The sequence below is a fragment of the Arabidopsis thaliana genome, chromosome 3 (genome assembly GCF_000001735.4).
Source record: "Arabidopsis thaliana chromosome 3, partial sequence".
Classification (NCBI taxonomy): Eukaryota; Viridiplantae; Streptophyta; class Magnoliopsida; order Brassicales; family Brassicaceae; genus Arabidopsis; species Arabidopsis thaliana.
The window spans coordinates 13,498,712-13,521,056 of record NC_003074.8 but is presented as its reverse complement, the minus strand read 5'-3'; the positions used below and the strand labels follow the sequence as shown (position 1 = coordinate 13,521,056).

General features: G+C 37.5%; 1 protein-coding gene and 5 pseudogenes across 6 annotated transcripts; 2 read left to right on the top strand and 4 right to left on the bottom strand.

The window, feature by feature from the left end:
* Positions 1 to 1,015: 1,015 nt before the first annotated feature.
* On the top strand, positions 1,016 to 2,097 carry AT3G32970 (annotated as a pseudogene; the record flags this gene model as incomplete). The annotated part of the gene is made up of 1 exon: positions 1,016 to 2,097.
* Positions 2,098 to 5,458: 3,361 nt separating this feature from the next.
* AT3G32968 lies at positions 5,459 to 7,190 on the top strand (annotated as a pseudogene; the record flags this gene model as incomplete). The annotated part of the gene is made up of 1 exon: positions 5,459 to 7,190.
* Positions 7,191 to 7,641: 451 nt separating this feature from the next.
* Positions 7,642 to 10,866, bottom strand: AT3G32966 (annotated as a pseudogene; the record flags this gene model as incomplete). Its single annotated transcript has 1 exon — positions 7,642 to 10,866.
* A 3,266-nt stretch (positions 10,867 to 14,132) lies between these two features.
* AT3G32964 lies at positions 14,133 to 17,736 on the bottom strand (annotated as a pseudogene; the record flags this gene model as incomplete). Its single annotated transcript has 1 exon — positions 14,133 to 17,736.
* Positions 17,737 to 17,952: 216 nt separating this feature from the next.
* On the bottom strand, positions 17,953 to 18,493 carry AT3G32962 (annotated as a pseudogene; the record flags this gene model as incomplete). The annotated part of the gene is made up of 1 exon: positions 17,953 to 18,493.
* Positions 18,494 to 20,641: 2,148 nt separating this feature from the next.
* Positions 20,642 to 21,380, bottom strand: AT3G32960 (hypothetical protein (DUF1985); the record flags this gene model as incomplete). Its single annotated transcript, NM_114065.1, has 2 exons — positions 20,642 to 20,740; positions 20,835 to 21,380. 2 exons carry the CDS (start codon positions 21,378 to 21,380, stop codon positions 20,642 to 20,644), a joined length of 645 nt encoding a protein of 214 aa, NP_189785.1.
* Between the last annotated feature and the right edge of the window lie 965 nt (positions 21,381 to 22,345).

Below are 22,345 nucleotides of genomic sequence, written 5' to 3'. Positions count from 1 at the left end.
GAGAGTAAAAATTCAAAACTTTTACTCTACAGAAGACCTGGAGATCGAGTGTACAACACGTTGGAGTACAAAATTTTGAAAATCTTCTGTTGCACCTAGAGACCTTGCACTCGAGTACATTGGTATAGTATGTGTGATGTTTAAAACCCAAAAACTTTTAAATCATCATTTTACTCGACCAACAGGAGCTATAGAGTCTTACAGAGAGTTCATCAAGTCTACAGAAAATTGCGGGATTTCCTGGAGTTTTCCTAGTGAACAGAGAATACAAAGAAGAGACAAGTAGACATTGTGGGACCCGCCGCTGACGCCCATGTCCTCCATGCAACAGACCAAAGGACAAGAAATCTCTTTTCATCTCTTCTCCCCCACTCGACGTCAACACCATCACTCGACCCCCATCCCACTTAACTCGACCTCATCACCTCGTTTTCTCCTCCACTACCTCATAAACTCGACCCATCACTCTCATTCATCACCACCAACAAACCGAACCCCCATTCACTCGACCTCTCCGCCTTATCCTTCCTTAAAAACCACTCGACCTCTCCCTTACATTTTCATCCCAACACCAATCGACTCTCACTTCACTCATCAACTCTCACTCTCAAGCTCAACAAACTCTCGTTCTCCGTCACCATACTTCTCGCTCAAAACCACTCGAATACTCCTCGCCAATCCCACAACCATCACTCGGCCAAAGCTCTCATCACCTCTCCAGTACCACTCGATCTCTTCACCACCATCTTCATAGCCGAGTCACTCGATTCAACAAACGCACTCGACCGTTTCACCACCTTCTCATTCATAGCCACTTCACTCGATTCAACGGATCTCTCTCATCATCGCTCACTCCAATTCTCATCAAGTACTCGATTTCAAATCATCAACAACTTCACCGATTTACTCAATTCACTCGACTTCACGGCAAGAGCACATCCGCCTTTCATGCTCACATTCATCACTCGACCGCTCCTCTCCTGCCTTTCACAGCCACTCGACCTCGCCAAGACACACCGCCTCACCATCTCTTTAACACTCGACCGCGAGTTCATCAAACCGAAAAAAAGAAGAAAAAAAAAAACAAAAAGGAGAACTATGCGTGGGTGGCGTTGTGACGCCAATTCTGGAAGCTTGTGGAGTACGGCTCAAGGAACCAGGGTTAGCACCGAGGATGATGGACTTGGATCATTTGCGCAGATGTGAGTTCTTGGAGTTTGACATGGCTGGCGACTTTCACCGCTACAGGTTCGAGCATTCATCGATTAAAATCGCCAACATTCTTCTCCCCTGCATTGACGCTACTAGGATTCTCGAGGGCAGGAACATTGACTTCAAGCCTGCGCTTGAAGAACTTTATTTCGAGGGTAGTCCGCCAACTGAGGTGATCAGTCATACCGAAGGAGCTACAACAGAAGATATTGATGAGACGGATGATATAGATGAGGCGGAGTTTGACACGAGCATGTATCATTTCAGTGAGCATATACCTCCTGCGAGGGAAAGCAGGAGTTTGAGCGAAGCTCACAGGAACAACAGCAAGCTGCAGAAGTGGTGCATGAAACAGGACAAGTTACTCGCCAAGTGCCTCAGGGCTATCAAGTTTATGAAGAACAAGCTCAGCTGCTCCTCTTCCACTACAACTATTCCGCAGGGACATCTCCCTCAGGACATGCCTTCGAGGAGATATGACGCGCCCGAGCCAAGTCGGCGCAGGCCTCAGCCTAGAGAGCAGGAGATTCCGCATGTCCCTGCGAGGTATTCATCATTCGAGCTTCGTAAATCTGGGAGGAAGAGGAGGACCACACTCACTCGATCTAGCAGTAGGAGCGAACGACTTCTGCAGTCTCGTAGTTTACGCGACCGCGGTGCTGGCCGCAGCAGAAGGAGAGAGGTCGAGTTTCCTCAGAGCGGTGCTGGCCGCCACAGAGCTGATGAGGTCGAGTACCCACCTGCTGGAGCTGATACAGAACAAGGTGGTTCGTCTATAGCCTGGGAGCAATCACAGGCAGCCATTGACGAGCAACTACGTTCATTCTTTGACTAAGGTAAGCGCCTCACTTCACCATTGTATTATACCATCTGTTGTGATTTGTTTCTTCATTTTTTGTTTCTGTGATTGGATTTGTCCTGAGTACTCTCTTCCAAGTTTATTCGCACAGTGGACTGTGTGATTTAAGTTTGGGGGAGGGCTCAGAAAGTGTGTGTTGCATTGTGTATATTTTTGAGTCTGCATTCATCTAAGGCATAGAAAAACCAAAAAAAAAAAAATTGAAAAATTTCAGAAAATGATTTCACAAAAAAAGAGTGTTCATGTAGTTGCATCACATTTAGGATCGAGTCTAGAATGTTTCATTTAGGATTATTGCATATGCATAGGGGATGATGATGAGATAGTCTTGTAAGCATTTTGATTCACCGAATAAACTCAGTGCCCTCGTTGCTAGTTGTCTGTTGCGTAGTCAATGAATTTGAAATAAAACTGAACCATGCCTAGATTGCTCTACTCGACCACACTGTCATGATCTGATACCATTCCCTATCAATTTGAACCTGAATCTGATCTTTAATTATCATGTCTGCATCAAATTTGAACTCATGGATACCCTAAAATACTTGGATTTTCTTATTCATTTTGATCACTCTTGTTAGTTCAAGTAGCTGACTCTCTTTATTAGAGCAGTTAACCCAAACCCAAACCTAGACTTTCTTTCAAGCCCTATATCACTTGTGAGTGTTTGTGAGGTCTTATTCCGATTAAGCTTGGTAGAAAGTGTTAGGTTCGTAACGACAGAGATAGTGTCTCATGTAGTTCTAGTTCGCATTTTTCGGACTAGATAGGACTAGGTGGGCGCTTATACTTTGGGTTGGGATGTGTTTAAAGGAAAATAAAAAAAAATAAAAATAAAAAAAATAAAAAAAGGGGGTTGATTAATTGATAAGAAAAGGTAAAAGACTCTAGGTGAAGTAAGCTAAAGAATCAGAAAAAGTCTAGTAAAGGTTTTGGGATTTGTAAAGAAAAGAAAGAGTTCTTGTTAGCTATTGAAGATGGGCAAAAGCCCTTGGTTTTAAAATGTTAAAAACAGGAACCTTAGTTGTTAAAGAAATCCAAATCCGCTAGATGTAACAAAGTGTTGAGAAAGCTTCTCCAAGAGTTAAGAGAAAAGAAAAGAATGATTAGGAAAAGGGCTTAAAAGATTCATGAATGCAAAGGGTACAGTTAAGTTCTTATATTGGGATTGGAGATGGAATTACCATTAGAGCTTCATTTGATATACTCTGGGTAGATGGGATCTTATCTCTGTATGCATAGCTTGGGACTTACCTTTAGCATTCTACTAAAGCTTAATCATTTTTTGAGAGATCCCCTGTTACTGAAGCCTATTCTGTAAGGGACCATCTTTGTCTCTTGACCTTTTACCTTAGCCAAATGAGTTCTTTGATGATGCATTGCTTGATTCACGTTCCAGAACTAATGAATGTTAAAGGGATTGGTAGATTTGAAAACTTGTGTAGGTCGAGCATATGAGTCGGACTGAATGATGAGGCATGGCTAACGTTTTTAAGTAGAATTCGATCTTGCAGCTTAGAACTTCCAACTTGGACATTGATTTCATCTGGTCTATCTGGTGCTTTGGCTCTGAGTCCCCGCTTTTAAACCTCACCTCCAGCTTGTTCTTGATTGTTTGCTTGAGGGCAAGCAAAGACTAAGTTTGGGGGAGTTGATAAGTGTGTATTTTGCATGTTTTGAGCATCCATTTGTCATCATTTTAGCATCATATCATCACTGTTTTATACCATTTCACATCATTTGTCATCACTTTGCATGTTTAGGATAGTTTTGCGTGCATGTTGCATATTTGCGTTGATTTCAGGTGATTTGGAGCTGTTGACGAGCTATCTGGAAGAAGCGGACCTGATCATGAAAAACCACTCGACCAAGAGGTCGAGTAGGAGCTTCAAGATCTCAAGAGACCACTCGACCCCCAGGTCGTTTTGAGTATTAGGGTTTCGGGATATTTGCCTAAAAGTAGCATGTACTTCTCATTTTTCGCAGACAAGAAGTTTTTATCTAGTTTTATTTCCGCAGACTTTGTGTTCTAAACTTTTTGTAATCCGGATTTATCTTTATCTATTCAGTATTCAGTATTCAGTTTCTGTTCTTGATTTCGTTTACTGTTGTTCATTCTGTTATCATCCTGTTGTTACATTGTTGTTATCATGTTTTCAATTTGTTCAACGTTTATGCTTTCTGTTATGATGTCTGAGTAGTGAATAGGTTTCTAAGGATGGGTTAGAGTAGTGTAGAATTCTCAGTATGCTAGGTGATTGAGTATTGGTTGATAGATCCCTTCTGGATTAGTTGTTCTTAATGCCTATTGCTTTCTGATCAACTGGAATTTGAGCCCAGACATTTCTGCGCCCAAAAGGTGTTCGATGAAATGTCTGAACCACTAATTCCAGAGACTCGTGACCCTGTACCAAGGTATTGGTTGCAGGGAGCGTTTTGGCTTTAACTTGTTGATTCGTAATGCCTGTTAGGTTACCTCTCGTCAATGGTGATTGAGTCTGGGACTAGGTTAGCTTGAGAGTCTCTGTTGCGGTGGCACTTAGATTTGGTTAATGAACTTGTTGTCTAGGGTTAATTTATTGAGCATGTCAATCACCTGTAAACTGAGGAAATGAAATTACTCAATTACCCCATCCTTAGGAATTCTTTATCTGATTGAATTCTTTGTTTACTCTACTGTTGTTTACTGCATCTTGTTCTCTGTTGCTTAGTTTCTGCAATTCTTTCCTGTTACTCGACCTGATACTCGACCACCCAGTTGTCTGGCTTCAGACTGTGCAGTCGAGTATCCCTGTTTCACTTTCTGCCTGTTACTCGACCTGTCACTCGACCTCATCCATTGCTCTGCACAGAGCTGTGTTGGTCGAGTGTTTTGCTGTTTCTGTTTGATTTTCTGTTTTCTGCATATTCACTTAGGACTGCTAGAACACACCAAAACCTGTTATTGCTTGGCTTGACTTAGTGACTTCTGATCACATCTTGATTGTTAGCATCACACCCATTTGGATTGACAACCTTCAGTGCTACAACGACATGATAGTGCTTTAGGATTAATTGATCTTAAAAACCTATTATCACATTCCATACACATTCCCAATCCCAAATACAAGTCTCCACCTAGTCCTAACTAACCCAAAAAGCGTGGGGTAGGTCTACATGAAAGACTGCTCTTGTCGGCTCATACCTAACACGTTATACCAAGCTCAATCGAAAAAAACCTCACAATTACACACAAATGATCTTTGGCTTGAAATAAGGATAGGCTAAGGGTATGGGAAACTGCTCTAAAAATGAGAGACAACTAATTGGATTAACAGAGGGTGATGAAATGAATAAGATAATCCAAGTATGTATATGGTAGCCATGAGTTTATAAACAATGCATAGACATGATAATTTCAAATTCAGTTCAGGTTCTAAACGCTCATCACGTTCCCGACAAGCTACTCACGAAATACTTGGATTGCTCTATAAGAATTACGTTGGTGGAATTGGACCTAAGGTTCTCCCAATGCACGTTGCCGAAGCATTCACTAAACAATTTTGAATCAAGGTATGATTTCCAATTTCTTGGCTTTCTTTGTTTATTAATTACACCTTGTTTTCAACCAACTAATCACTAAAGTCAATACATTTTGTTAGATGGATTACTAGAAGGCTTATCGGACACTAAGATCTGCCTGAGAATTGGTTAGGGGTACACCAGAAAGTGGTTACGAGCAACTTCCGATATACTTGTACATACTAAGGAGGAAAAATCCTGGAACCTTCACGCGACTTGAGGTGGATGAAACTCAGCGATTTAAGTACTTGTTTCTTGCGTTTGGTGCAAGTATTTTAGGATTCCCTTTCATGAGGAAAGTGGTGGTTGTTGACGGTACTTTTTTATAGGGAAAATACTTAGGGACACTTCTTACAGCAACAACTCAAGATGGTAAATTTCAGATATACCCGATTGCTTTTGTCGTTGTTGATACTGAAAATGATGCCTCATGGGAATGGTTTTTTAGACAACTCAGCAGTGTGATTCAGAATGATGAAAGTCTCGCCATTATTTATGCCAGGCACCAATCCGTTAAAAAAGCAATAATGGCAGTTTATCCTAAGTCTAGCCGGGGAATCTGTACATACCACTTGTAATAGAATATATTAGTTCGCTTTAAAGGTCAGGATGCATTTGGTTTGGTAAAGAAGGCAGCAAACGCTTACAGATTAGTCGATTTTGAAAGGATATTTGATCAGATTTTAGCTTTGAATCCTGCTATTCATGCTTACCTTCAAAGAGCTGATCTACGTTTGTGGACTTGTGTGCATTTCCCTGGTGATAAGTACAACTTGCTTACAAGTAACTTTGTGGAGTCAATGAATAAGGTCATGTCACCAGCAAGAAGCCTTCCTATTGTACAACTGTTAGAAGAAATTAGATCCATGATGACGAGATGGTTTTCAGACAGAAGAAATGATGCATTGAATTTGTCTACATATCTTACTCATGGAGTAGAGAAGATCTTGCAGGTTTCATTTCTAATACAAACATAATTTATACACGTCCGTATATTGGTGATTATAGCTAACTAATGACAATGTATTTTTTGTAGAGTCGTGTAGAGTACGCCAAATTGCTAAGTGAGGCTTTTCGACCAGTTACTGTCCGAGCAGGGACTTGAATTTGAAGTAGACATCGGTCAGGTCAAGACATAGATGCAAATCAAGTACAAGTTACGTTTGGAGCATCTCTGCATGTTGTTAATTTGAAAGACTAGAAATGTTCGTGTCGCAGGTTTGATCTAAAAAAGATTCCATGTATCCACGCGATTGCAGCTGCTGAAAAACGAAAACTTTCTCGGATATCATTGTGTCATCCTTACTTTCAGAAGAATTATTTATGCAAGTCCTATGCTAATGCCATCATGCCCAGGGACTTTGATATACCTGTTCCCGAAAATGTCGTGTCGAAGATCTGTTTACCACCGGAAGCTCGTCAACAACCAGGTAGACCAAAGAAATCGAGAATTAAGTATGCACTGGAGATTGCTATAGAGAAGAAGAAGCCTAGAAGAAAACACACTTGTGGCAATTGCAAGCAAATTGGACACAATCGTAAGACATGCAAGGCTTAATGTCCTTTATGACTTTTTTCCTTTTCTGTTGGTTTGTATTATTTGAATCTCAACAATGTTTTTTCATTTCAATGATTTTGTTCTAAGACAATAATCCTCAACGTCATCTTTGCTGTTTGCATTGCATATTTCTAAAAAAAATAAAAAAAATAAAAATACAACGACTATAAGTCTGAAAACGACTAAAAGAAAACCAACACTAAAACGACCACAATACGAGTTTATATCCCTAAAAACCAACACTTTCAATGACTATGAGTCTGAAAACCTGATTTGCAAATTTTCGATGCTTATATAAACAAAAAATCACGAGAAGGGAAATGGGTTTAGATACATGTACTTAAAAGTTTAAGACAAAACATGGGTCCTAAAAATCATAGACATAACAAAATAAAAAGCTTAAGAAGAAACATGGTTCTTAGTAGAACCGGAAACAACACAAACAAAGCTTCTACTCATCCATGAGTCCAGGGAATTTGAAGGCCTTGCGACGAACCTCAAGGTGTAGTGTTCCAACATTCTCGCCTAATTCATTAAACATCTCCACGGCAAGTTTAGTCCGTAGGGACTGCATGTTCTCATCACACAAGCCATCAAAGGACTTGCCAAGCGCCAAGCATTCGATATATTTTATTGAGTAGATCGCACAATCACCTGCGTCAAGATTCACCGGGATCTTCATAATCCTCTTCCACTCCAAATTTGAGTAGCTCCTCCTACGTTGCTTTGACGGAATAAATGAACTCAACATAGCAGGAATCATTGTCATCACAAACATGCATTGTATCGCCATTTCTGTATCCGTAGTCAAGCTTTGGATGCTGTCATAAACATTGATCCGTTTTTTTGTCAAGTCAATATCCAGAGCGACCCAATGATTCCCGTTGACAAAGAGGAAGGCATATAGGTGATCCACATCAACAAACCATTTTTTGTTTGTCGCCGCGTCACATTGAGCTATACCATTGACTTGATCCTCATAATACTCCCTGAATTTGAAGCACATATAATCTTGTTGAAACTGTTTATAGTCTTTGAGCATTGTGGAGATCAAATCTTGATCCAAAAAAAGCTATTTTCTGCTTGGGATATTTTGACGGATCACGATTGAATCTTCGGCGAAACAATGACATTGTAGCTCCCATGTGCTGCATTATAATCAAAACAACAATTATTATAGTTACATATACTTTCAGCCAGCCAACAGTAAATGATTTAATCAATTGAAAGCAAAACTTTTAAAATTGCTATACTTACATAGTCTTTCAGCTATCCATATTTTTCTGTTGGCCAATCGCTTCTGGGAGTCATTATCATGAGTAATGATAGCATAAAACATTTCTATGTGAAGAAAAATAGACACTTACAAATCTGGTTCGGGCCAATCCTTCAGCCTATCAAATTGGTCATCAGAAACAGGTTGAAGATGTTCAGGTACTGAAGAAGACGATGGTACATCAATGATTAGGCGCTTCACTGTTGAATTTCCTACATACAGATATTTCTGAGAACCCGCTAGCTGTGGCACTCGTCTCCTCTTACTAGTAACACCGTCCAGATTATCTAGTCCTTCTTGAAGTGCTCTCAATGCATCAGTCATTGCCTTATTAGCCATCTGATCTAGAGGATTGGAGAATGTTTCTTCAGAACTTGAAGCCATTTTCAGATTGTCTGTATTAACCTTGTCAGTGACATCCACAACATCATCATCAAACGTCTTTGTTGTTGGAGCTGCAACTGAGTTCTTCTTCTCAGGTTTTGGACTATCTATCTTCTCTACCTTTACAACTGTCTTCTTCATTTCAGGTTTTGGTTTTTCTACCTTCTCTACATTGACAATTGTCTTCTTCTTATCAGATTTTGCAACTTTCTTCTTAGTAAGGACCTTTGTAGCAGCTTCCTTGTTCTTCACTGAATTAACAGCCTTCTTAACCACTCTTTGAATAGGCAACCCATCAACAGAACTTGGCTTCTCCTCTACTACCCAAGACTGAAAAAAACACAGTACACATACGGTTTAATAAACGCAGAATTCAAATCCAAAATGCAAAACATGTAAAATTAATCATCATTGTTGGTTACTATTTGCCTCATATTCATCATTGTTGTTTGATGTGGCAGCTTCATTGGTTACTACAGGGGGCTGAGACTCTTTAAGAACTCTCATATCCGTCTCCACATATTCAAACCTTGTTTTTACACTCGCTTCTAAGCAAGTAACTTTCTTCTCCAACCCATCCAATCTGCTGCTCGCATTCTTGTCCATGTCACTAATTGTGACATTCATTTTCTCCAACATATTCCAAATATCCAGCAAGCTTGTCTTCTCCTCTTCATCGACCTATAATGAACCATATAATAATGTTAGTTAATTCACTGTCAAAATATAGACCTACGTTTATGGAAAATCGGAAATGGTAAAAACAGGACCTTTATATGAGCTTTCCCTGTTCTTTGCTTCTTATGAGATACTTCTGCTATAACATCATCTACAGGCGTTGACTCCATCACTTTACTCTCACCATCCTCATTTGATGATCCCTGATTCTGTTTCCTCTTACGCCGTTCTGCCACATGTGTCTACGCATGAGGTTCTAAACGGTTCTGGATGATATCTTTAAGCAAGTTGTCAAGCGCCATATCCTGATTCTCAGCTGAGTCACTCCATTTAGTGTATCTGTTTTCTTCAGAAACAGGGATCATATGCCTCACACGCACCTACATACATATAATCACAAGATTAATCTAAAACGTTTGTGCAAGATTTGTTTCAGTTTTTTTAAAGACAAGTAGCAGATTTGATCTAGAAAATCTTACATACATGTCTGTGGGCACGCTTCTACTTTTCAATGAAAGCGGTAAAGTTGAAACGTTTTCTAGAAGATCTCCAATCAAGTAGCAGAACACCCGTCAGTGTTGATTTTCTAAACTCACAAGCTTCTCCAATTCCAGGCACACTCTCATATATCCAGACCAGCAAGGCCTGAACACAACCGTGAATCACATAAGATTCTCCGTCATACTTGACAATCTTCACAGACCTTAATAAAGAGTCAAAAGCCACTTGACCCCAAGGATACTTCTCAAAAGCAACAGGATCAAGCACTCTTTTAGCACTCGACAACAGGACTCTGAAACCGTGATGAATCCCATGTACTCCAACAGATATTAAACATAATCTACCAACCATCATCCTCTTCTCCAAACGCCATGTCTTGCTAATCTCAAATACACGTTCCAACTCTGTAAACAATGGACCAACAGACGTTGCTACCCCCATTTCATTCCAGAACTCTTTGTAATCAGTTTCACCAGTGTCAGAATCGTCAAATATATCGCAATTGAGGCCCGTTATGTTCTCAAACTCGTAGAGCGAAAATCTTATTGGCCTGCGATCAATCAAACACCACATCTCATGCATGTTGTCGACTCGCAACTGATTCGTGAGGAAGAAATGAACTTTCTGGGCAACCCATATAAATCCACTTTCAGTAAACTTTAGAAAAAGACCAAGTGTAGTTTTCTTCATCATCCCACACATCTGCACCTAATCCATCTTTGATCTTTCCAATTTGAGAAACATAGCAGCTGTGGGTCATACTCCTTTTTTGCAACGGTGATTTTCCTACTTCATACAAGCGAAGCGAATAACTGCGGTATGACTAGAAGACGCCATTCCTAATCACAAAAAAAGACAAGGTTGCATAAGCAAATAACTTAGGATCTTAGGTGCCTTGTGAGATTGGCAAACTAAAATCATAACAAATCTGTCAAAGAATAATCCAGAAAATTGATTAAATCTGTGAGAACACAACACAAAATAAATATCAAAACTCAAAAAAAGGCGGAATTTTTTTCCAAAATAAATTCAGCCCTAATTGGCCACCATAATATGAATTACTAGAATAACAATTTCTCTTTATGAAAATGTTAATTGAAAAGCTTTACTTGCTCAAAGAAATTATTTTCAATAAACAATTCTAATGAAATTGCCCAAAATCTTTACCAGATTATAATGAATTATGAATTGGAATTATCAACTGTTAACCGCCGATTAAAGTGATGCTAAAGCTCTGCAACAAAATGAATTTATCATTATGAGAATCAGATTTCACATTAATCAATCAAAAATGAAAAAAATCAAATGCAAAGGTGGCAGGTTCTGAAGTTTACTTACACCGAAGTCGATACCTCCGTTGTTGTGGCCGGAGAAGCTTCTTTTGATAAGGAGTAAATCAGAAAGGGGAAAACCCACGACCCTAATGCTGCAACAAATCTACAGATCTGCAACAAAAAATATTAATCACCATCACAATCAAACGAAATTCTATCGATAAAAGGGACTTATTCAAAAGCGGTGGTGGCGGGTCAATAGTTTACCTACACCACCGAAGAAGTGAATCTGGGCCACCGCGACTCTTCCCTGCTGTTTGTGTAGCCGGAACCTACGGCGGCTACAAAAGCTTGTACCAAAGAAGAACTCTCACGCCGTTTTGTGTGAGAAGAAGCAACGACCACCGGAGAAGAGATATCTCCTAGTCGAGCAGCGACCACCGGAGAGAGGAGCCACCACCGGAGAAGAGAAGTCGGCGGATCGATAAGCCACCATCGGAGATTTGTTAGGGTTTCAATTTGAAATCAAAGAAGAAACAGAGACATGCAAAAGGGGAAAATAGAGAGTCGGGAAAAACCCCAAATCGATTTGAGTTTTATCGTTTTGGGTTTCTTATATTTTTTATTCCTTTATTTAATCCCTTCTTTTTATTAATCATTTTATTTCTTCTTTTTAATCAAAGTATGGTTTTTAGTATCAAAATTTGGTTTTAGTATTGATTAAGGTTAAAAAATATTTTCATTAAAAATGTGAGTCATTCTAGTCAGCCATCAATTACGAGAGTCATTTAAGTTATTAATCCTAAGTTATGAGTCAACCTGAGCAAAATTCAGTTTAAAAATTGTGTAAATATTTTTGTAGCTTCTTGCACAGCAGAATGTTCAGCTTCTTGCGCAGCAACCTCTCGTTCAGTTTCTTATGCAGCTTCTTGTTCAACTTCTTTTCACTATAAGAAATGTTGACATTATTAGTGCGGAATATCTGCTATCATACATATAACATAGCGAATTCACAAAAGCTATGACATCGGCATCCATCGTAGGGGTAAGCCCTACTATAGCTTTTTTAAAATTGCTACACAATTGACGAATACTATAGCGAAAGTAAAACGCTAGTATGTATTTTCATATAGCACCAGGTGTTTTGTTATCGTACATCATTGTACAATAGCTATTCAATTTTGCGTTCATATATGCTTATACTATAGCTCTTCTGTAAAGCAATAAATTATTTAGTTCTTACATTTACATGTGCTATAATACCATATTTGAAAACAAATATTTTAGTGATATGATAGAAGTATAGATCATTTTTTTATTTGCTATTGTATATGTTTTCATATAGCTATTGTATGGTTTTTTTTTTGAGAATAATTAATCATAGATTTAGAATTACAAACTAGCTATAAATATGAACACATAGAAATAAAAATCATTTTACATAAAGTCTGATTCCATATCATGAAGAGTAAAAGTTTACATAATCATTCATCATACATAACAGAAGTTCTAATTCCAAAAAACATAACACATCCCATAAGTTTTTACCAAAAGCCATAACAAATCATAAGTTTTTTCCAAAATACATAACACCTCATGTATTAGCGTTTATAAATATGCTACGAAAGTCTTTTAGTAGCATTTTCCATGTGCTAGTAATGTCCTTATTTCTTGTAGTGTATAAATCATTTTTAAATCAGTTTGCTCCAAAACATATACAACTCACCTCAAGCTAATCATTGTTTCCTGATTGATTGATATCTTGGGTGGTCTCCTGTGTTTTGTTCTCAGCATTTGTCTCACCTTTGTTCATCTCCACATCCAAGACAATAATATTTTTAGTTAGCTTAATACAATGTTTAATTTTTTAAAAATGTGTAAATATTCGTCAACTTCTTTTGTAGCTTCTTCCACAGCAGAATGTTCAGCTTCATGCGCAGCAGCTTCTTGTTTAGTTTCTTATGCAGTTTCTTGTTCAGCTTCCTTTCACTACAAGAAATGTTGACATTATTAGCGCGAATCTTTTATCATACATATAACATAGCGAATTTACAAATGCTATGATATAGGCAACGATCGTAGGGGTATGCCCTACTATAGCATTTTTTTAATTGCTACACAATTGACGAATACTATAGCGAATATAAAACGCTAGTACGTATTTTTATATAGCACCAGGTGTTTTGTTATCGTATGTCATTGTACAATAGCTATTCAATTTTTCGTTAATATATATTTGTGTAGCATCAATTTGGTGCTATAATATATGCTTATACTATAGCTCTTTTGTAAAGCAATAAATTATTTACTTCTTACATTTACATGTGCTATAATACAATATTTGAAAACAAATATTTTAGTGATATGATAAAAGTATAGATCATTTTTTTATTTGCTATTGTATATATTTTTATATACCTATTATATGGGATTTTTGAGAATAATTAATTATAGATTTAGAATTACAAACTAGCTATAAATATGAACACATAGAAACAAAAATCATTTCACATAAAGTCTGATTCCATATCCTAAAGGGTAAAAGTTTACATAATCATTCATCATACATAACAAAAGTTCTAATTCCAAAAGACATAACACATCCCATAAGTTTTTTCCAAAATACATAACAAGTCATATTTTTTTTCCAAAATACATAACACAAGTGATGATTAGCTTAGTCTTAAACTTAATTAAAACTAGCTAACCTGGACCAAAGTTACTTTGTTCCCTTGCAAGAAGCACTCTTGTATCAGATTTGTTATATCATCAACAGATCAAGTTAAAGCACAAGCAAAACAGTATACATATCTTAGTTTCTTAAACTGATCAAAAGATGATCAATTTATCCATTGACCATGATATAGATGAACCAAGTGCATCTCTCATTTACTCGATTTCATCTGTTGGCCTCCAAACCGATGGATCATCAATTTTCACTATATCAACCCATACTCTAGCTGCATCTGAATCCAAAAGAACACAGTGGACCTTAATGTCTGGGTCGACTGAATGCACACGTCCTTTTACGACAACCTACTTCTTTCCACTAAGATCCATCAACTTGCATTTTTTATTTTCTTTAATGACCTCAGCTCCGGTTTTACACTATCACGATTATAAAACTAGTCAGTTTATAACAGAGAGATCAAACATAGCTCCTCATGTAACAGCGTTTATAAATAAGCTACGAAAGTCCTTTGACTTGTTTTGAGACTGTTGCAGCAGCCTTCTAACTTGTTTCCACTGATTTCTGAGTTGTTGCTGCAAATTGTTGTAGAGCTGTTGGTGCAGATTTTCCTCCTGAAGATTGCTGAGTTGATGCAGATTTCTGAGTTGTTGGTGAAGATTTTCCTCCTGAAGATTGCTCAGTTGATGCAGAATTCTGAATTGGAGATTGCTGACCTATTGCACCTAATGTGTTTTAAAAGACGACTTTGTTCACAGGCCATGATACAAATGATTGTAGACAGTCCTCAAGGTATGTTACATCAACCGTAGGCCTCCAGATAAATGTATCCGGTTGACATACCACATCTACAAAGATCTTCACTGCATTTGGTCCCATAGGTAGCCCATTTACTAAGGCATCATGATCTTTTGTCTTCCAACACCCTTCAGCAACAACCACGTCATCTGAAGACAAATCGAGCAGCTTGCATTTGTTCATCGCTGAATTAGTTCTTTGGCTTTGTCAAACACATTCACACAACATTATCATCCTTCCAATATATAAAAATATTCTTATACTTATGAGGGTGAATAATAAACTTTACCAGTTGTGCAATGTCTTCTGTTTCATGCTCATTTTCTAGGTTAACACACTTAGAGGCAGCCAAGCAATCATCTGTCCGATGGCAGATTCAATTGTGCACATGTTAATCGCAGGTCTCCAAAGATATGTGTCTTGTACCGTAGCATTGTCAACCAAAACTTTGACACCCAAAGGGCCTAAGCGATAATCATTCACCAAGTCATCTGGATCAGAAGTAATAATACGCCACTCCGCAACAATTGTATCACCATTACAAGTCCAATCAATCAAGATACACTTAGGTTGTGATCTCTTGTTACACTCTATAGAATGAAAAAAGACTAGTTACTAGAGTTTCCAAAAACAAATAAACATGCATTGGCTATAAATTAAAAACTTACTCTAGCAGCTGAGTTTGAAGCAACATCAGGCTCTTGTCTCTATTACAAAAAATAAGACAAAGTCAAATCTAGTGTTGTAATGAATCAGCTTAAACTATAAGTAGAGATGTATGTATCTAACCTAGTTCTTCAATTTGTCAATTATATTTTCTAACTCATTGACCTTCGGTAAGAGATGAGCTTGTTTCGCTTCCATTTCAGCCATACACTTGTTCTTCACTTGGAAACATGCTAATTTGGTCTTATTCACGTTTCTACCCATTGCCCTCATTCGACCAGGATTATCAGGTCCTAGTAGCTGGCTTAGTGAATCTTGGCCATCAAAACAAGCAAAAGTTGGAGTATCACTTTTAACAATCTCAGATGCCTCTCTCTACCAATCACAATATACGGCTTTAATAGTTATGATCTAATTCTAACATGCAGAACATAGTACAATATTTTGTAACTCACAATCTTTTTAGCCGCATGTGTATTCACTGGTGTACCATGCTTTCTGGTACGTGACTTGATCCAGACATTTAGCCGTGACACTTCACTTGGATTTGAACTCTCCTTTTTCTCATTCAGAGCAAAAAAAAATTACAGTTGATAAGTATTCTAAAGTAGTCAATGAGAAAAACGATACAACATAATTGTGGTATGATTACCATATCTTCTGCTAATCTAACCATTCCTTTGCGGCTAGTGGTGTGAGGAATCTGTTTGCTCCTTCTTTCCTTATAGCTATCACTTACAACCTAACAAAGAAATGTTTTAATGTAAGATACTATATATGAAATAAACTTAGTTAAGTACAAAGGATTACCTTAAACTATTTGCTAGTTTTTGTTTTGACTAGTTTTCGCCACTCAAATGGAGAAACATTCTTAGGTCGCAGCTTCATCCTCTCTTGGAGAGTATTGGCTTTTCTAATATCTGTGACTATATGGATTTCCATGACCTCCACAGACATCCCATCTGCTTAAGCACTGCAGTCTTCTGGTACTCTTCATCTATCTCAAACCTTGCCTGCAATCATAGTCCACCAAAACAAAAAATAACAAGGTAAATTGAAGACCTACAGATTTTGAACTTAAACATCTTGAGGTTTTGCATAAGGAACTCACCTGGATAGATTTCCAGAGAAGAGTCCTGATTTCTTCAGTTATTTTTGTCCAACGATCATATGTGATAGGGACATGTTCCCGTACCAATGCTCCAACATAAGATGCCATCTTAACAGAGCCTTTACCATAAGGTTCTCCAAGGCAATTGAACTCTACATGTACTCTAGTATTTGGATCCTTGGCGATGTCTTTCATGCATGTTGGTCCTCGCTGTCTCTTACTCTCAACGTTGTCATGATCTTCAGTGAATTGTATCTCACCTTCAGGCTCTTCATCAATCAGACCTTTCTCAGCTTCAGGCGTCACTTCACCTTGAACCTCTTCTTCATTGATTTCTAGTGAAGGACCAGCTTGTACTTGGGGTTCCGTTTCTGGCTCAACTGGTTCAGGTTCACGGGTACCCACATATTCTACCTCATCATCTTTCTGTTTAGGTTTTCTTCCTCTCTTTTTCTTTCCATTTCCCATTTCAAATCACTTGGAAAAAGAAACAGGAAAAATGTTAATATATATATGATATACAGAGAAACAATCAACTATCAGACAATAAGCTAAGCAACATAAAATATATGTGAAACAAACAATTCCCTATTAGACATCTAGTCAAACAAAGTCTAACTAATCAATTCCCTATCAGACATCTATTCAAACAAAGTCTAACTAATCATGAAAATGAAGAAGAACCACACATATATGCCTTCGCAATCAGTTCTTTCATTTTCTGTTTCATCCAAGTCAACACTCATGTCAATATTTGCAAGCAAAGGACTGATGTCTGCATCTCTAGCATCAACTCTTTCTGACTGAATCTTCTAGAAGGACCTCTCATAGCAACATGCCAGCTTTATGACTCGTCTCCCTAGAGTAAAACACTTGCTTTGCTAGAGACGCTAATATGTACGGGTCCCTTGAAAAACTGACATAAAACACATTTTAATCCAACAAGATAATTTTGTTTACTACCCCATAGTATGATATCAAATCCACCAGTTCTGAAGTATCCTTAGCACTAGACATGCAGATTGTTGTAGTCTCATAGTAAACACCACTATTCCAACTTTTTCTATCTACTGATATTGTGTGAAACCGCTGCCCATTTACTATATATCCTCTATATGATCGTGCACTATTACGTGGACCAAATGTTAACCATTTAAGAGTCTTAGCATGACTGTTTAAATCAAGCTGTATCTAACAAAAAGGAAAATAAAAATATGTCAGACAGTTATAGAATTTAAGCAGCAGTTATAAAATTTGTCTGATTAAATATTTACTCGCCTGATTTTCTAACCAAGAGGCGAAATTCTGAGTATGCGTAGTCCATAGTGTCGATGCATCACGTCAGCATCTTGAGTTCGAGTCTTGTAGATGTTGCAGATGTGCACTTGTTATAGAAAATGAAAATAAGAAGAAATCAGATACAATTGGTGCCATATGAGCAAGTTTCTTCTCCAAATCAGTGAGAGAAATCGATCTGCCTGAAGATATTGGTCACCCCTTAAGAATAGAGCTGTTCTCATACTCAATGTTTATGTCTGCTTTCTCTAGAAAATTTGTCGTCTTCTTCAAAAATTCATTACAAAACTGGATGCATTCTTCTACAAGATAGCACTCAGCAATGCACCCCTCTAGTCTTGCAGTGTTTCGGACAAAGTCTTTTAGGACTTTCACATACCTCTCGAACGGATACATCCATCTAAAATAAACTGGTCCTCCAAGACGAGCTTCCCTTCCTAGATAAACCGTCAAGTGTACCATTATATGAAAGAAAATTAGAGGGAAATATCTTTCAAACATGCAGAGAGTTTCAACAATCTCAGCCTCCATAGCCAATATTTGCTCCCTGTCAAATACTTATTGACACAACTTGTTGAAATACGAGCATAAGCGTAAAATTCAGCAGCTTTATATAACCCAACAATCTCATCATTCCTTTGACTGTGATTGCTTTCACCTTCAGCCATTGGTATCAATTCTCCATGATGATACCAATCAGACCGCATCTTGTAAGCCTCGTCCATTAGCCTTGTTATCAGATGAGCAACTACAACACTGCCTGAGTGACCATTTATGTTACGACAATCAATGCACGCACAGACAATCATATTAATGTCTCCCATCGCCGCAGCCACATTCCGGAAAAAAATTTGTAGATCTTGTCTCATATGCAGGATCAACTCTTTAATTTCATAAAGAGTTAAAAATGGAAATTAAAAAAAAAGAGCCAAATCTCATAATTTCCTAGCCTAAAAAAAACAACAACTTACATGTAGAGGTGCACCCACTCCTTGTCAACCATTATACATTGTAACTGTGTTTTAAAACCTTTATATAGTACCATAAAAACTATTTGAGATTTAATAAAATACTCTTATATTAATACCTATTAGCAAATATATAAAACAAACTCATATATGAACTCAAACAACATATATAAATTGATCTGCGAATAGATCAATGAACTCCGCCAAACACAATCACCATAATTCTAACAAATCAAACAAAAATAAATAACACCAAGCAGACAAAACCCAGAGTAATGTACAAGACTGAGGAGAAGAAGGTACAAACTTGTCGTGGGATAAGAGACTAAGATCAGCTCCAAATTTCCATTATTTCAAGCAGCAAAACTTGCAAAACAAAATTACATAATCAGTATATCAAGTGTCATGTGTATGATTTAGAACTTCCTAGCCCAACCAATTGTGTCAGACAATAACATAAGCAATACCTGTCTCACTCTCGCAAATTTCAGACAGCAAACCAACAAATGCCAATCTTGAAAGCAACCAAATTCACTCATATCTATCTAGCTACGCCTGAAGCAAACCGCACAAACAAATAGATTGCAGCATTGCAAAGAACAAGGACATGCAAAATGACATTGTGAACTTTCTGAACCAACCAATTGTGTCCGACAATAAAAGAAGCAAAACTTGTATCAATCTCGCAAATTGTAGACATCAAACCAACAAATCTCAATATTGAAAGCAACCTATTACTTCCTATCTATCTAGCTACGCCTAAAGCAAACCAAACCAACAAATAGATTGCAGCATCACAAAGAAGAAGGACATGCAAAAGGAATAAAAGAGACGAATTGAATCAGTGAAATCTTTTAATCCAGACTTTAAGATACCAAAATCAAACAACATTGTTGTCGAGATTCACAAAATCTAAAAGAAAACAAGACAGATTAAAGAAAGAAAGAGATCTATAGATTGACGAGATACATGTCTTCGATTCGAGCTCAACACGGGAAGAGAACGACGGCAGGTTTTGTCTTGTGGCTACCTTCAAGGACAACGGAGGAGAGATTAATCACGACGAATTGTCGGATTGAGAGAGATTGACGAGAGATGGCTAGTTCTAGGGTTTTCGAGAAATTGGGGAAAAATAAGTCTATTCAGAAATTGACTAAGTGTTTTGATAGAATATTAGGCGGACTAAATGATTTTATTTTCTCGCTTAATGAAAACATTTTCATAGCATAAGAAAATTGCTATAATTTTAATTATTATTCTTAGCATCACTAAAACGCTATCATATGAATACAAAAATTACAGCTAAACTTCAATAGCAGTCCAGTAAACCGTGTTATGCCGTAATGCTATCAATGGGAAGTTTTTTGTAGTGTTTGCAGGTTCTTGCTCAGTTACCATAGGAGATGGAGGTCGATTGGAATAGAAATCTGTTCGCATAGGAGATGGACTTCTTGATCGTTCCGACTACAACAAGAAATCAAACCGGCTTAAATTCATTTCAGAACCTCTAATATAATTTAAATTTGTTAAGAATCTTATTTTACATGATCTCTTCTTCTTCTTCTATCAAGTTTTGTCAACTTCCTCTCTATTTCTAATAAGCGTTGATTTGTTGATTTAAACCCTTCTTCAACTAGGTTTACTAGCTTGTCAAGCTTCTCAACCAGAGACTCGCCTGATGAAGTTGGTTTCATTACCTCTTTGTTACCGAACAAAAAAAAATCACTACAACTTCTTCTAATACTGCTCCTACATCAACTATTGTTTTTGTCCAATCTTCAGATTTTATCTTGTAACCTTTGCCTAGAAGCTAGACCAGCATATCCAATTCTGGATCATCTTCGTCTTCCAATGAAACTTTATCTTCAAGATCATCAGGTATTGACGGTAAGATGAAAAACACCTTCGGCTGCACAAAAACAAAAACATTCAGCAAAACTCCGAATTAGTATAAAGCCTTCCCAAAACTAGTTTAAACCGTTGAAAGAAGAGACTAAACTTACATGATATGATGCTTCAATGTTCTGTATTTGAGAAAGTTGTGGTGATGGTAGGCTCGTGTATTTCTCACACAAGAATGCAGTAGGCCTCTCTATTAAACTGATTCGGTTGTAGGTTGTTTGTAGCATTGGAATAGACTCAAGAATCCAAATGTGTAGTGCTAGAGGAAATCCATGAATATCATGCTTTGGCTTCATCATGTTTGATGCCACGTTCTTCTTGATCGATGACATTGGCACATTGAATGCATCTTCCCCCCATGGATAATTGGTCAACTTTTCCACATCTTGTGCTCTCTCAAGATTTTCTATAGGGAATTTGCAGCCTTTGTACAGAGTGAGGAAAGTCGACTCTATTAAGAGGAGCATGGCCAAGCAGAATCTTTCTTCACTCGAATCTTCATCAGTGTCCCTCGGAATGTGAAGAAGCACATCCGTTGTGTGTCTCTGTTTTGTCTTCGCCCAACTGTAGCCTGTATCTTCATCATTCTCCTCTTCATTCTCCTCACGTTCCTCAGAATCTGGAGAACACTTAAATCTGGTAACCATATGAAATTTTCTAATAGAGAATCTCGTAGGTTGTCCTCCGAAATGAAACCAAAGCTCCTTTTCTTTCAGTGTAGTCAAGATCCTACTAAATACACAATGTAGCAATTTTCCAGACAGAGTAAACTTTCTTGTTGTTGTCTTCAAAACTGGTCCCAGATATGAGTCTTGGATAGAATAATTATATGAGTCTTGGATAGAATAATTAACCAGTGCAAGGTCAAGCACACTGTAGGAAGAAATCTAACATATAACAATGTAGACCAGAATCATAACCCACTATAAATATCTAACACATTCTCAAATTTACTTCCATAAAAGCTCAAAGGATACTGAATTTTCGTAAAAACTGATACACAAAGACTAAAATGAGAAACTTAAATCTGTTTCAAGCTCATCAGTCATCACATAGCCATAGATCTTTAGAAATTGCAAACAGATCTCAAAGTTCTATAAAGCTTGAATCAGCCAACAAACTCCACCCACAAATAGAAACATTAAGAAGTATGATTCAAGCTTCGTAGATTCATGTGTATACAATTACAAACCAAAATCAAATAATAAGACACTTTATCCTTAAGAACAGCTCTTCAGTCTCTTCCTACACTCAAATATTTTCTCAATTTCAGGGATAAACACACAAGAATCTCAAAGACAAGAAAAATAGTAAAATGCCATCAATAGGGAAGTAAAACTCTACTTGTTAACTTCACAGACGGTTAAATAAGATAAAAATGGGACCAATTCAACAGCACAAAACGATACATAACATAGATCTACATTTTCAATTCGAATTTCAAGCGATTTAACAATAACAACAAACTCATCATTTTGTGAACAAAAGCTTACTGAGAGTCGATTGCGTAGCTTTTAGTGTTAATTGTGTGTCTGCTTTGAGTGCTGATTTAATTTTATCATTTTTTCTCAGGTGATTTACAATGGGACAACAGAAGAAAAAGCGTGGAAGA